The 14,628-nt window shown below is 41.6% G+C and overlaps 1 protein-coding gene across 1 annotated transcript in view; it reads right to left on the minus strand.

Moving 5' to 3' along the window:
- TENM1 (teneurin transmembrane protein 1) overlaps nt 1-14,628 on the minus strand; it is a 768,359-nt gene that overhangs the window by 333,373 nt on the left and 420,358 nt on the right. Inside the window, exon 5 of the mRNA XM_043570666.1 lies at nt 8,539-8,779. Within this exon, the coding sequence (XP_043426601.1) occupies nt 8,539-8,779 (241 nt within the window). The remainder of the gene's footprint in view (nt 1-8,538; nt 8,780-14,628) is intronic.

Below are 14,628 nucleotides of genomic sequence, written 5' to 3' on the forward strand. Positions count from 1 at the left end.
ACAATGAGTATTATTAACCCAGTTTCAAGGTCAGGGAACTAAGGTTCAGAAAGGTTAAATAATTTTCCCAAGTACAGACAGCTAATAAGGAACAAATTCAAACCCAAACTCACATCTGTTGGTTTCTACAATTGAAAGTCTTAACCACTCTTCCAACTGTCATGAAGAAGGCACAACATTGTACCACTAAAGGTATAAAATAGCTTTGGAAGGGAAAAAAAGACTTTCTGGAAAAGAATCAGAATAAAAGGATCTTCAAACTGAAGTATATCCAAGGACGAGTCTCTGGGTAAGGAAAGAGAATATGGCAATTTAACAGCAGGAATTTCAGAATGAAATTTTGATTTCTGGATCATAGCTTAAAAATTATGGACTTTTGGTTCGAGAATGGTTTGGTTCTTAGTATTAAAAGGAATATATTTGCTCATAACCAGACAACCTAGTAAAGAGGGTTTAAATGGCAATGGAGGGGTGCCTGGGTGGCTCAGTCAGTTAAGCGTCTGACTCTTGATCTCGGCTCAGGTCATGATCTCATGGTTCATGAGATTGAGCCCCACATCAGGCTCTGCACTGATAGCGCAGAGCCTGCTTAGGATTCTCTCTCCCCCTCTTTCTCTGCCCTTTCCCCACTCTCCCCTCCCTTTCTCTCTCAAAATAAATAAATAAACATTTAGAAAAAACTAAACTGTTAAAGCAGTTTGGGGAGATAATATCCTTTAATAAGTAAATAAATAGGCAACAAATGGCAAACGGAGGAAGAGGGAGAGGAAGAATAGAAAGAATAACACTTAATATTACTGAATTGGTAACTGGTGATGATGCATGACTTTGAGTAGACTTTTCCTTCATTTTGCACCTAATGCTGTCCCATGGTTTTATTATTAATTACATGTATTAGTAGTAATAAATTACTTTCAGGTCATTTTCTCAGGAAAATCTCTACTTTCCCATTTCCCTCCCTCCACACTTCCTCTGGGTTAGATCTACCACCTCCAAGTGTTCTGACCTTGGAATTACTTCAATTTAATAAAGCACTTATGATACTGTTATTTATTTCACTTTGCCTTCTTTTTTTTTCAATTTTTTTAAAGTTTGTTTATTTTTGAGAGAGAGAGACAGAGTGCATGGGGGGTGGGGGCAGAGAGAGAGGAAGACACAGAATCCGAAGCAGGCTCCAGGCTTCGAACTGTCAGCACAGAGCCCGACGCGGGGCTCGAACTCACAGACTGTGAGAGCTGAAGTTGGACACTGAACCGACTGAGCCACCCAGGCGCTCCTCACTTTGCCTTCTTTACTACAGAAAGTGGTTGAACATAAAGACCCTGGCCCTGTATACAGCCAAGGTTCAAAGTCTGACCTGGATCTGCTCCTTCCTACCTGTGGGATTTTTCAAAGTTCTTTAACCTGTCCTTACCTCAGTTTCCTTACCACTCAGTTGAAGATGGGGACACTAATAGTATCTACCGCACGGAGTTATTTTAAGGATTAAAGCAACTGATTTATGAAGACCCAGAATGGTGTCCAGCAGGTAGCGATGCTATATATTTAGCTATCATTATTATTACAAGTACTATAAGCTTCTGGAGTATGTGGGCTCTTATTCCTCATAGTAGCTGTAGTGCATGACGAATAATCAGTAAATGTTTGCTGAATGCCTTGCTGTGCAGGGAATGCTTAATAATCCACAGACTGAGAGGTATACGTGAATATTAGATGTTTTTAGAGCAAAGCTAATGTGGCTCTCTGAACTCTGATGATTCTGAATTCTCCTCTTTGCCAGCATGTCAGTACCAGATTCGTATATCAAAAATAATGTTTATTGTATACTTTATGTTAAAAATAATGTTTATTGTATACTTTCTAAGTGCCCAGCTCTGAGGAGACAGTCTACGTGGATTATCGTATTTGGTTCTCAGAACAAGCACACAAGGGAGGATCTGTCATTTCCTACACCGGACAGATGGGGAATTGAGGCCCATGGAGGGTAAGTGACGCGTCCCAGTTCATGACCATATTAAGTCACGTGGTCCAGTGCTGTTTGAGCGCACACACTGACACACATCACCCAGACTGTCCATCTTCATCTTTGGCAACGTGCCCATCTTTCCAGGTTGTGAAAGATGCATCTCTGACTCTGCTGCAAAAAAGATAATCCAAGAAAAGGCTTAGAGGAGGAGCTGGAAAGGCTGATCTCTGAGTAAGGGAGGGCTCAGGGCAGGACATAATCCTGAACGTAGTGGGTAGTGGGGGAATTATTTCTATGAATGACAGAAGGCAGGGAAGAATCTAAAAGCCGTTCTGTAGATTTATCACAGGGCAGTCTTACAAAGCCTCATAGACATGTGCGGTCAAAACCTAGGGGAGGGAATGGTTCTAATGATTGGAATTTGGTGGTTGCTATAGATTGAATGTATCCTCCCAAAATTCCTATGTTGAAACCTAACTTCCAGTGTGTTGGTATTCTGAGGTGGAGCCTTTAGGAGGTGATGAGGTCGTGAGGGTGGAGCTCTCATGAATGGGACCTTATGAATGGAAAACCCTAGAGAGCTCCCTTGTCTTTTCTGCCATGTGAGGAGACAGTGAGAAGATAGCAGTCTATGAAATAGGAAGTGGGCTTTCACCAGACACCAGATTTGCCAGTGCCTTAGACTTACAGTTCCCAGCCGCCAGAACTGTGAGAAATAAATCCCTGCTGTTTAAAGAACCCAGTCTATGGCATCTTTGTTACAGCAGTCTAACTGGACTAACACCGTGGTGAAAGAGTATATCCTATTTGAAAGCATGCTAAGAGAAAAGTGAAGGGTTGTCGTGTTTACCTGGGGAAAGCATGAACATAAGGGTAGAAACATCTTTAATTAGATGAAGACAGAAATAGAAAGGGACAAAAGTAGAGCTGTTTCTTGTGTATAATAACTGTCGGTATTATTATTCTAACATTTATCAAGTGTTTACTGTATGCCTGGCTGCTTGAAAATACATTGCAGATATTAACTCCTTTAATCCTTACAACGACTTTATGAGTAGGTGCTACTGTCATCCTTACTTTCCAGATGAGAAAACTGAGGCGTGGCAATGTTACATAATATGTCCAAGTTCATACAGGTAACAGATGGTGGATCAGGGAGTCTACAATAAGCCACTTGCCCAGTTGGAGGAAATGGATGCTCATTTCCAATACATACCACAAAAGTGCCCTAAGAGTAAGGTGAAATAAACATGAGTAATTTCAACTCCAAAGACATCTGCTAGATGCATCATTTAATCAAGGCAGGTAGGTGACAGTTCCCCCACCTCCCTTGTTGAAAACTCTACCTCCTAGAAGGTAAAGAAATTAAGGATATTTGCTTCTCTCACTGAGTAGAAAAGAGAAACTGGTGAGTTAAGGTGATAGGAACCTTTCAAGAAAGCAACCATTTTAGCTTAAGAGTCTCTAAGATACACTATGAAGCAAAACCCTAGACTTCAGGAAAGCAGTTCTTTAAAGTGAAGTCAGGGGCGCCTGGGTGGCGCAGTCGGTTAAGCGTCCGACTTCAGCCAGGTCACGATCTCGCGGTCCGTGAGTTCGAGCCCCGCATCAGGCTCTGGGCTGATGGCTCGGAGCCTGGAGCCTGTTTCCGATTCTGTGTCTCCCTCTCTCTCTGCCCCTCCCCCGTTCATGCTCTGTCTCTCTCTGTCCCAAAAATAAAAAAATAAAAAAATAGAAACGTTGAAAAAAAAATAAAGTGAAGTCAGTATGATTCCATACCCTGAGATATTTCAAAAAAGGAGATGGATTAAGAGTTGGAAAGGTCTGGGCCGCCTGGGCAGCTCAGTCAGTTAAGGGTCCCGACTCCAGCTCAGGTCATGATCTCACAGGGTCTGTGAGTTCGAGCCCCATGTCGGACTCTGTGCTGACAGCTCAGAGCCTGGATCCTACTTCAGATTCTGGGTCTGCTTCTCTCTCTCTGTCCCTTCTCTGCTCTCTCTCTCTCTCTCTCTCTCAATAAAGATTAAAAAATTAAAAAAAAAGAGTTGGAAAAGTTTCTTGCCTATTGAAACCAGTATGCCTGTACTGGGTGCTCTCCATTCAGTTTAGATTTCCAAAGAACACTTAACAAAAGAAAGAGATGAAAATCAAGGATAAATAAATGTAAGATAGTGTGATGAAAATAATGGTAAGAAAGTTCATACACCAAATGAGCCTGAAGCTTGAAAAAAAAAAATTCTAAAGATGACAGAAAGTTGTTGGGTTGTTCTTAGATATATGTTTAGATTATGGATTGGATAGATGTGTAACTCATGCAATGCTATGGCATGACCGAGATCAGAGGGGCCTTCTCAATGACTAGTCTTCCCTGTGGAAGAGAATGATCATAGACCTAAAAGGGTAAACATCAGTAAACCATAAACTGAAGTCTAAGATAGTCAAAGTGTTCCTAAGAAGGCACTCAACTGTTCTGAATGAATTAAAATTCTACCCCGGGAGTGGTGACAAGTCTTATAGATTTTATTGTCTAGTCATAGTTGCTAAAGTTTCAGGACTGTGGTGTGGGTGATAGGTGTCAGAAGACCAGAGACAGCAAACATTGGCTTTGGTTTTTAAAAGGAACAGGAAGCGCATGAGATCTTTAGACTAGACCAACGGATATCATGTTGACTGAGTGCACAATTCTAGAACATGTTATTACAAGGATGATTTGTAAGCACTTTTTAAAAAGATAGTAACCATGAGAAGGCAGCACAAATTCTCCAAGAACAAGTCATGTTAGACAAATCTCATTTCATTTCTATTTTTGACATGGTTTTTGGATTGGCAGATCAGTAAAAATGTAGGCATACTGTATCTGGATATCAGCAAAGCATCTGACGAGGTCCCTCATCATATGTCTGTGAACAAGGTGGGAGAAATGTGGGTTGTGTGCTAGCAAAACAATGCTGCCTGATGGACAAGCGTCAACCCACAGGAAGGATTCCACTGGCGTGCCACAGAGCGCTGACCTTGATCTTGTCCCAGTAATGACTTACCTAGAAATGAGGAAAGCATACCTAGCAAAACTGCAGATGACACAATTATGGGAGCAATACAATGCAAATACCTCGTATGGCAGAATTAGAATTCAATTACATTCCCACAAGCTAACAAGGTGAAATCAAATGAAGCCCAATCAAGGCTCTAAACGTATTTCCACCTGCCCCCCATCCCAAACACACAATTAAAAAAGCTCCAACTATGTAATTTTAGAATAAAAATGGCTTAGCCTCAGAACTTGTTAAGAAGTTTTAGGAGTTTGGTTACTAAGCATTCTCAACAAAGTATCGGTAGTGTTACATAGCCACAAAAAAAGCTGACATTGGCACAGACAGCATTAACAGAAGTATTTAGTTTAGAACAAAGGAGACAACTGATTGTTGGTAATAGCACAAATTTCTGAACGAGTCAATCAAGGTGATTGCTGAGAGTCCCATCTAAGGTACATCAGCTCTGCTACCCACCCTTGCTCAAGGGGCAGCCATAGGTGGCCATGCTGTATGTTTAATTACATAGAAAAAGGTGGCCCTTTTTCTCCCTTGGCCTCACCTGACTGAGAGAATACTGTTGTCTCCCCTTATCCAAGGGGGATACATTCCAAAACCCTCAGTGGATGCCTGAAACCACAAATAGTACTAAACCCTATATATACTAGGTTTTTTCCTATACACACCTATGATAAAGTTTCATTTATATATTAGGCACATTAAGAGATTAACAACAACAATAATAAAATAGAACAATTATAACAATATATTACAAGAACTTATGTGAACGTGGTCTTTCTCTCAAAATGTCTTACTGTGCCGTACTCATGCTTCTTGTGGTGATGGGACACGATAAAATGACTACGTGATAAGATGAAGTGAGGCCAATGACGCAGTGTGTGAAGCTACTACTGACCTTCTGACGATAAGTCAGAAGGAAGAACATCTGCTTCCAGACCACGGTGGAGCGTGGGTAACTGAAACTGCAGAAAGGGGCAACTACTTTATCTTGAAAAGATGTTCTCAATTATTTGAGGTGACCTGAATGAACTCTGCACCTTGCCACCAAGGAGTCTAATAACCACCCACCCCCCCACCTGCATTCAGCCCTGGCCATGACACTTCAAGAGGAGTTTGGTCAGCAGTGTGGAACTGTGCTCTACCGAGACCAGGCTGGAGGATTTGAAACCAGCCAATGTGAGGAAATGTTAAGGGAACTGGGGAAACATTTATGTCAGAGAAGTACAGAATCAGGAACGGTGAAGGGCCATCAGGTGTGTGAGGGATTTTATTTATTCTGTGAGATCGCAGAACCAGATCTGGGAGAAATGTTAAGAGGTGGGAGATTTCGGTTCAGTAGGAACCCTCCCGGAGTTGCTGGAGGTGGAATGGAATGCCTCAGGAATGAATCAATTACCTATTTTGGAGCCATTTAAGCTGAGGCAGGTGACCACTTAGTAAGGACAGCAGTACTACCTTTGAATTGTTTAATGCTCTGCAGTGTACGAAGCACTTTCTGCCACACCAGCTTGATCTTCCACACACATTGAGACAGGCATTTTTACATTCATTTTCACAGCTGAGGAAGCTGAGGCTCAGAGAGGTTATGTTACACAGCTCATGAGTAAGTGCCAGTGTGCCCACAGAGATACCCTTTACTGACTGCATGTGAAACAAACACTTGAAAGGATATATTTGGAAAACCCTAGCTCATCAGGCTGATGGGGTTTCTAGGTTTGTAGAAAATTTGTCTTTGTGATACTGAATATATTACCAAATGTACTAAAAAGGTACTTTCTGCACAATCTCACATGAAAACTTATGTTCTTCTCTGCGTCTTAAGAAGCTGAGACCAATTAATACATTCCTTGCATAGATACAGAAGGTCCGTGGGTGCAGTTTGTGCAAACATGCCTAGATGTACATTTCAAATAAGAATAGTTTTCTCTCTCCATTTGCCTGAGCCCATTCCCCACCCTCCTTCCAGATTTCCTGTTATTTGGCTTCTTAGAGGGAAGGAAGTATGTTTTGCTTGTCATGATTGCTAGATAACCAGATTGCCCCCCCCCCACTGCTTCCTTAGCTCTCTATCACTAAGCCCTACAAAGGAATTAAAAGAATGAGTACATTTTTAAAGAAGATGAGTAAATCACCAACATTAGCAAAATCTCCTTGAAGATACCCATTGTTCTCTGATTCTCTCACTTCATTCACCACCCTCTCTCAATTAAAAAAAAAAAAAAGAAACGATACACAAACACTGTCACTAGTACAGTTCTAATTGGGTTATCTTCACCATCGGAGCTGACTGCTGTATTTTCTCTTGGGAGATAACAGAAATATCACTTTATGAATCTATTTAATCTAGTAGTGATGGATGATACAGAATTTCCTGGATTTGAGCCATAATGCTCTCAGTTTGTTGGTGATGACATACTCACTGATGCCATGGCTGGCATATAACTTAATATGCTAAGAAAAAAATAAGCAGTCTTATAATGTCGGTTTATTAGTCCTCCCCTTTCCATTCCAATTCTCAAATATTGGGACAGAAATTGATCAGAGTTGACACCACACATTGCTTATCAAGTGATATATTATACCCCTTGTTTACATACAAATGTGCTTAGAAAAAGCTTCAGCAGTAGATCTAAATAAGGTGTATACAAGGCAAGGGGCAGTCCTTGAATTTAAAAGATTAACAAAATAATATGTTTTATTAGGTAATGTTTTTCTATGTTAATGTTTAATACGTAACATTTTTCTAGGTAATGTTTACTAGAAAGTTGGAATTTTTTTAGTTTAAGATGAATAATTTCTCATTTAATTGCATCTAGTGCTAGCGTCCATTCTACAACGGGGGAGGAGTAGAACTTTAACCCCATGACAGAGATTTGAGGAATGACTCTGAAAACCCAAATACATGAAGTGCTGGAAAAACAGAGGCAAACTTTTTGGTCAAAAGACCAAACTTCACCCTAAAGGCAGGATCGAGTTTTTAAAAGGACACACGGACCTCCAGTTTATGAAGGTCCTTTTTTAAAAGGTTCTTTTTAAAAAGGTTGTTTTAAAATTCCTTTTTTAAAAACTCTGAAGTCAACTTACTTTTCAAAAGAATCTTACAATAAAACCCGAAGTATCGCTGTTCCTCCAACTGTGTCTGGATTTTCCTGTAATGTTGCAATTTCTTGCAACAGGGTACAACTGCCTTTTACTTTGAGGATGCGATGATAGTTTAGATAATTGCTTCGTTTCCTAGGTTTTTGTGGATGGCTGCCCGTGGGGTGTTTATGCATCTGTGTTTCATCTTTCCACGTGAACCTGATCTCGTCCATGTCTGTGAGCATGCCTGAATCCAGACATGTGTGCCCGCGTGCACGTCTCTGCTTATAGGGGTCTGCCTTTTGCCCGAGCCTCTGGGGGTGTATCCCTGCGTGCATTTGTGTGTCGCTGCAGATGTCTACGGTGACATGAGTTTCTGCACTCAGTGGAATCATCCTCTGCCAATATTTAAGTTACTGGGATCGATAAGAGCTCAAGTACCTGGTCTCCAATGGTATGTTGCTATTCAAGACCCAGCTGTTATGCAGATGAACAGAATCCTGTGTACTGGTTGGGGGAGCTGGAGCAGCTGGGCTGGGCTGGCTTCGGGTAGTCATCGATCTCCTCTGAAGAGAGTCGGCTGCAGGGGGTGGTTTCCTGGCACAGGTGCACGCATGCGGAGGCGGTGGTGGAGGCGGGAGGGGTCTGAAGGTGAACTGGTTGTGTGGGCTGCTCTGCATGTCTAAAGAAAAGAGAAGAACACAAAATAGAGACTTACTCTCCCACTTGGCAGTCAGGGAAACACAGCTTGTCAGACTCAGGATTTCAGAATAATATAACCTGTGGGATGGGGGCAGAGTTTTAAGTTCAGTCTATCTGTAAAAATGTCACTTAACTTACAAAAACACGTGCAGCACGCTTCTGAAATGTGAAACATTCACAGTTGCATTTGCATGTAAATTCTTCAGGGCTATAGCAGCTAAGAAGTAAATGAGGCTGCCTCACACAATTTGTCATAGTTTCTGCTACCGAACAAATAAATCATCAACAAGACACTAAGTTACAGAACAGAAGTGAGCCGATTTCCATCAGTTGCAAAAGTCTCACTTCGGAAAATACCAGTGAAAGGCACAAATTTGTTGCGAGAAAAAAAATCATCCGACACTTCAAATAAAAGTATAAGGCCACCTTCTGGCTTACCTCGGGAAAGGATGCTAGCCTGCCTACACAGGAGCAAATCCGTGCTTCAGAGAAACAGCTCTCGAGTGTGTAACTCGACTGCGTGAAATGCATCTCTTTGCCAGCCCCCAACTAAGAAACAGTACTGCTTGGAAAAGGCAGGCTAAAAGGAGTTTGCTCAGGTTATTATATAGATTTCCATGGCCACGAAAAGCTCAGTCCACCCCCTCCCCCCACCTGCCACACCTTTCTAGGAGCTCTGCCATATTAGCAGCAGCTTAGGCAGAAGGGAAACCATTTTTTTTTTTCCTGCCTGTTTGTAGCTGGGGCAGCCTGGGACCGCGGTCCTCAGACTTCTGTTGTTGCTGTTGTTTGGTATTTTTCCACTGTTTTCCTGGCAGGCACATGTATAGACAGCGAGTTAGGATCTGGCCCATGAGAAATGCCCCAATTAAACCCCTTTGAAAAGGAATCACTATCGTAGCTGATAGCCACCTCTCTTCCACAGGAGAAACATAATAGACGTCAAGTGATCTCTTGTAACACCAGCACGTTCTGGATAAACTTTGTAGACAGCATGGCTTTGTCCCACCTCCCAAATGACTGAGAGTTGAAAAGCAGAAAAATGCCAGAGGCTTTCCATGCCTAGCAAAGGGCTCAGCTGGTTTGTGCTGAGACTCGCTTTGCAGTGGCTGATCACAGGGAAAAAAATAACTTCTTTCCATCCTTCTACCTCAAACTTGAAGTTTGAAGACACTGGCATGGTTTTCATATTTCAAAATGATACTGGTTCCCCAAGAGCATGACAAATTCTTGGCTGTGTTTTCTACTATAGATGGCTCTCCCTTTAAATATCCTTGCTGTATGAAAAAGGGAATTGTACAAGAGATAGATAGGGAGGGGAGTAGTGATCATTCATTTTATACAAAATATTCCACTAGATAGTCAGCTACCCTTGTATATTTAAAAGGAACTAAAATGCTTCATGAATTTTTGAAATCAACCCCATTATTCCAGGTCCGGCCCAAATCCCATATCCACTAAAAATATCATCACAAGCACTTAACATCTCATTAATTTTTTTAAACCTCTGGGCTCATACTCACAACCGTAACTAGAAGCATGCTCTCCATCTTTGGGACTCAAAGAAGCATTGAATGCTAGAAGCCAAAAGACCTTTCACTTTGCAGATGAGAAAACTGATGTCTAGAGGACTGCTTGTCCAGGGACACTTGGCGTGGCCCAACCTAGAACCCGTATCTCCAGACTCTCCGGCCAGTGCTCCACGTGCTATCCTGTAGATCTCTGTCACATGAGCTCTCTTTACCTCCTTAAGATTTAGAGACACATGGGGCGCCTGGGTGGCGCAGTCGGTTAAGCGTCCGACTTCGGCCAGGTCACGATCTCGCGGTCCGGGAGTTCGAGCCCCGCGTCGGGCTCTGGGCTGATGGCTCAGAGCCTGGAGCCTGTTTCCGATTCTGTGTCTCCCTCTCTCTCTGCCCCTCCCCCGTTCATGCTCTGTCTCTCTCTGTCCCAAAAATAAATAAACGTTGAAAAAAAAATTAAAAAAAAAAAGATTTAGAGACACAGAATCCTCCACACCTCCGGGATTTTTCACTTGCGACATACCACTTTACACCGTGACTATTTGTTCATATGTCTGCTTCCGTCCTTAGATCCTATCTCCTTCAGCGTCAGAAGGAAGGCGGTTGGGTGTAGTGGTATGCAGCCCTGCACAGTGCAAAGAGCACAGGATTTGGGAGGATGGCAATCCTGGGTTTGAATTCTTCCTCTGCCATTTAGAAACGTTAACTTCTCATTTGTGAAGGGGAGATAAGAATCCTTTCCCCTAGCCATTAAGCTTAATTCATGTCAAATGTGCTTGGACATAGTGCGTCTGTCAGTGACTACTTGTTTATTGAATGCAGTAGAAGGATGAAACTTCCAGGCTGGAAATGACCACAGGGATAACCCAGTGCAGCATTCCCTCCTCTCCTCTCCATTTTACAGATGAGGAACCCAAGGCTCAGAAAGGTGAAGTGACATGTTCAAAGCCACTCAACTTGCATGAATTTGCCTGCCTCTGTCTGATGACTCCTGGCCGAGTACTCTTTCCATGTGCCATTTCAGGAAATAAGTATGATTCTCTTCTTGATTTTAACATTTATTATTCTTATCGTAGCTTTGGCCCCTGGGTTTGCAGTATTACAGTATCCCCTTGTTTTCCTGTGTTTTTGTCTTACCTACCAAAATAGACTGTGTATTTCTTAGAGCAAGACCACCTTCTACTTTTCTTGCATGTCACATGAGCACGGTGCTAGGTACAGAGTAAGATCCCTAAAAACTTTTATTTCGCTCCCCCACTGGGACCTAGAGAACCACCCTCAGTGTACCCTGGGCTCTTTCATTCTGATGTGGACACTGGGTAACTATTTGACAATTCACTAAGCAGTAGGTTTCCCCCTTGTTGGTCTCAGTGAAATCTCTCCCACAGCCCTGGGGAAGGACAAGGATACCCTTCCAAAGAGGGCACTTAAAATCATGCCCCTCCAAGGCATGAAACGGGCAGCAGAGACACGCCACAGATTTGCCATCTAAATCAATGAATTTAATGATGCAAGCAAGGGAAACAGGGTGGGAGTCCAGAGTCAGAAGAAGAAAAGGAATCAATTTTAGGTGTTGGGTCCGGAATACCGCCAAAGGACACGTGACATCTATTAGCTTAATCAGTAAGTGTTTGTGTCAGTACAGTTGTTCAAAAGTTGGAAAGTCTCTATTCAGTACAATTGTTCAAAAGAAAGAATCACTCATTCTCATCTGGATTTATTACTTGCTGGATTTCCTCAAAATCTGTGCAAATTCCTTATTATGAAAAATGATAAAAATTCTACTTCATTCAAAAGTACAGTTGTGGTATTATTAGAACATATCATACCATTTCTGCTGCAGGTAGAACTACCTTCTATAGTTATTTCAATTATATATGTGTGTGTGTCTTGATTTAGATGTATTTTACTGTGTATTTTTGTATAAATGCATGTATGTATAAAATGCATACATTTTAAATATGCAGAGGTTTCCCTGCTTGTTAATAGTGTCTTTAAAAGCTTTCACAATATTGGATTACTGCATCGAGTGGAATGCATCCAGACCTTAAGCCCTTATGAAACGCAAATGATGTCAGCTTCATTCTTTTTTTTCACCTCAGGAAAAAGATGGAGAATGAACTTGTTCCCTCCCAAATGAAGTAATTTAATCCTTGGGCTCCATGAAATGGGATTTCCCAACATTAAACACTAATGAAAACTACATTAGGGTACAGTGTCAGGAGCTCTAGAACACCAGTTCCAAGGGGTGAAGAGTCACATGAACTCACTTCCAGATGTATCTGGCAACCATACATTTCTGTGCCCAAGAGAGAGACACAAAGGAGAAGGGGGGGGGTGGGTAGTGATCATGTAAATGTGGATATCCAGACATACTTCTACAGCTTTCTGAAAGTAAATTAAGATTTCAGATGGAAAGGTCTAATTCACATAAAATACTTGGGCAGGATCCAGTTTCAGGTTTGAGGTTCTAAAATAACGTAGTAAGAAAATCTCTTGGGGGAGGGAAATTCCTCCAAAATGTATATCTAAGGCATTTTAGGCATGGCAGAACTGTTAACAGAAGTATAAACCTTCAGAAATGACATTGCCCTTGTCTCCAAAAGGTATATGGTGGTCCAAAAGAAAGTGGTCATGCATAGCTTTTTCTTTTTTAGTTAGAGAAACTCCTCACTGGAAATTAGAGTATCTCTACTCAGAAACACTGTGGGGGGACTGATCAAAGAGTTCATTAGGATGTTTTGCCCCCTATGCTTCATCAACACAGCTATAAGGTGTGTATAGCTATCAATTCAGCTATGAGGTGATGTTTGCATTTCTAACATTCAAGGCACTACACGCAAGATCATGCATTGGAAAAGGGCTCATGGGGAAGAGGAGTTTGGGGCACAAGACCTGAAGTCTGCTTATGAAAGTGTATGTCCCATGGGTTGTAACTTAGGAGTTACTGTGGAGTGATGGAAGGAGGGTTGTCTGAGTCCCACAGAAAGATCTACCCCCAGAGGTGGATGGGCGAGGCTCCTAACAACATGGTGAACGAAGATGGCTGGCGGATACGTGCATTTGTGTATTCCTATGTGGTTCATTCTGCTGGATGCAGTTTTCTGCCTTCCCCTAGTATTTCTAACAGATGAAATCGCACATATGCAGACATGAAATCTGTCTTATGTTCAAATTGTTCTCAAAGATACCAGTAGCCTGTGAACAAATTAATGTTTTCAAAACAAGAGCTGTAGCAGAACTGACTGTACATGGAAAATAATTTCCCATAAGTGTTAAAAAATAAATACTGTCACTAATACAGTAATGCCAAATGGATATTTTTTTCCCTGAAAAATGTGACCAAAGTAGACACACGCTTAGTTTTCCCCAGATCTGTGTACTTAACTGATCAAACTTTTCTGTACCGATACTAGGACAATTTTTCCCCCAAAGTTACGATGCAGTGCTTGTGGCTAAAAGGAGCACATATATTCTCAGAGCTGTAGAAAAAGGTCGCAAGGAGTCAGAAAACATGTCTGCACTTCCTGGCCTTAAGTCTGTGTTTCATTACTTCACTGGCCAAACAGAAGACGGCTGGACGATTCCTTGTCTGCGACTCTGGAATCGAAAAATTCCTGAAAACCCAGTTTTTTCCCCTAATTTACTTGGCAGCAAAGCCCGATGTAAACAGATATGAAGACGTTTATGGACTTTATTTCATTTGGAGAATTTTCATACTTTTAGCTGATAAAAGTATTGACAAATTTTCTTAAAGGGTACTGGCCCACATCCCAGTCTGGGTGTTACATGATATCCAATGTATGCATGGCATCAGCTGTGTAAAATTGGAAAAATTCTAAATTTTGGAACAAAAGGACCCCAAAGATTTTTGATGAAGGATTATGGGAATGTATTAGTATTTAACCACCTCTCTGAACTCTTAGAAGGTAATATTAATTAATGCTTATGAAGGCCTTGGTAATCTACATGAGCACAGAACATCAAGGCACCAGGGGTTATTGCCATAACTACTTATGTCAAGTCTCTCGAGGCCAATTAGAAGCCTTTGGTACCTTAGGTTGCTTTTCTGAACTGTTCTCCCTCCTAGGCAGGAGAGAGGATAAAAAGAAAATGGTTTAAAAGAAAGAGATGAGGTTTATTATTAATATTAACTATTACTACTAATTCTAAATGTGTATTACCACTTTATAGTTCTTCACTTGCCACGAGGCGCTTTCACAACCTGGGAGGAGGTGGTTTATAAATTCGCATGTTATGGCTAATATCCATTACCTTGATAAGGCTCAGTGATCACCAAATTAGT

The sequence above is a fragment of the Prionailurus bengalensis genome, chromosome X, assembly GCF_016509475.1.
Source record: "Prionailurus bengalensis isolate Pbe53 chromosome X, Fcat_Pben_1.1_paternal_pri, whole genome shotgun sequence".
Lineage (NCBI taxonomy): Eukaryota > Metazoa > Chordata > Mammalia > Carnivora > Felidae > Prionailurus > Prionailurus bengalensis.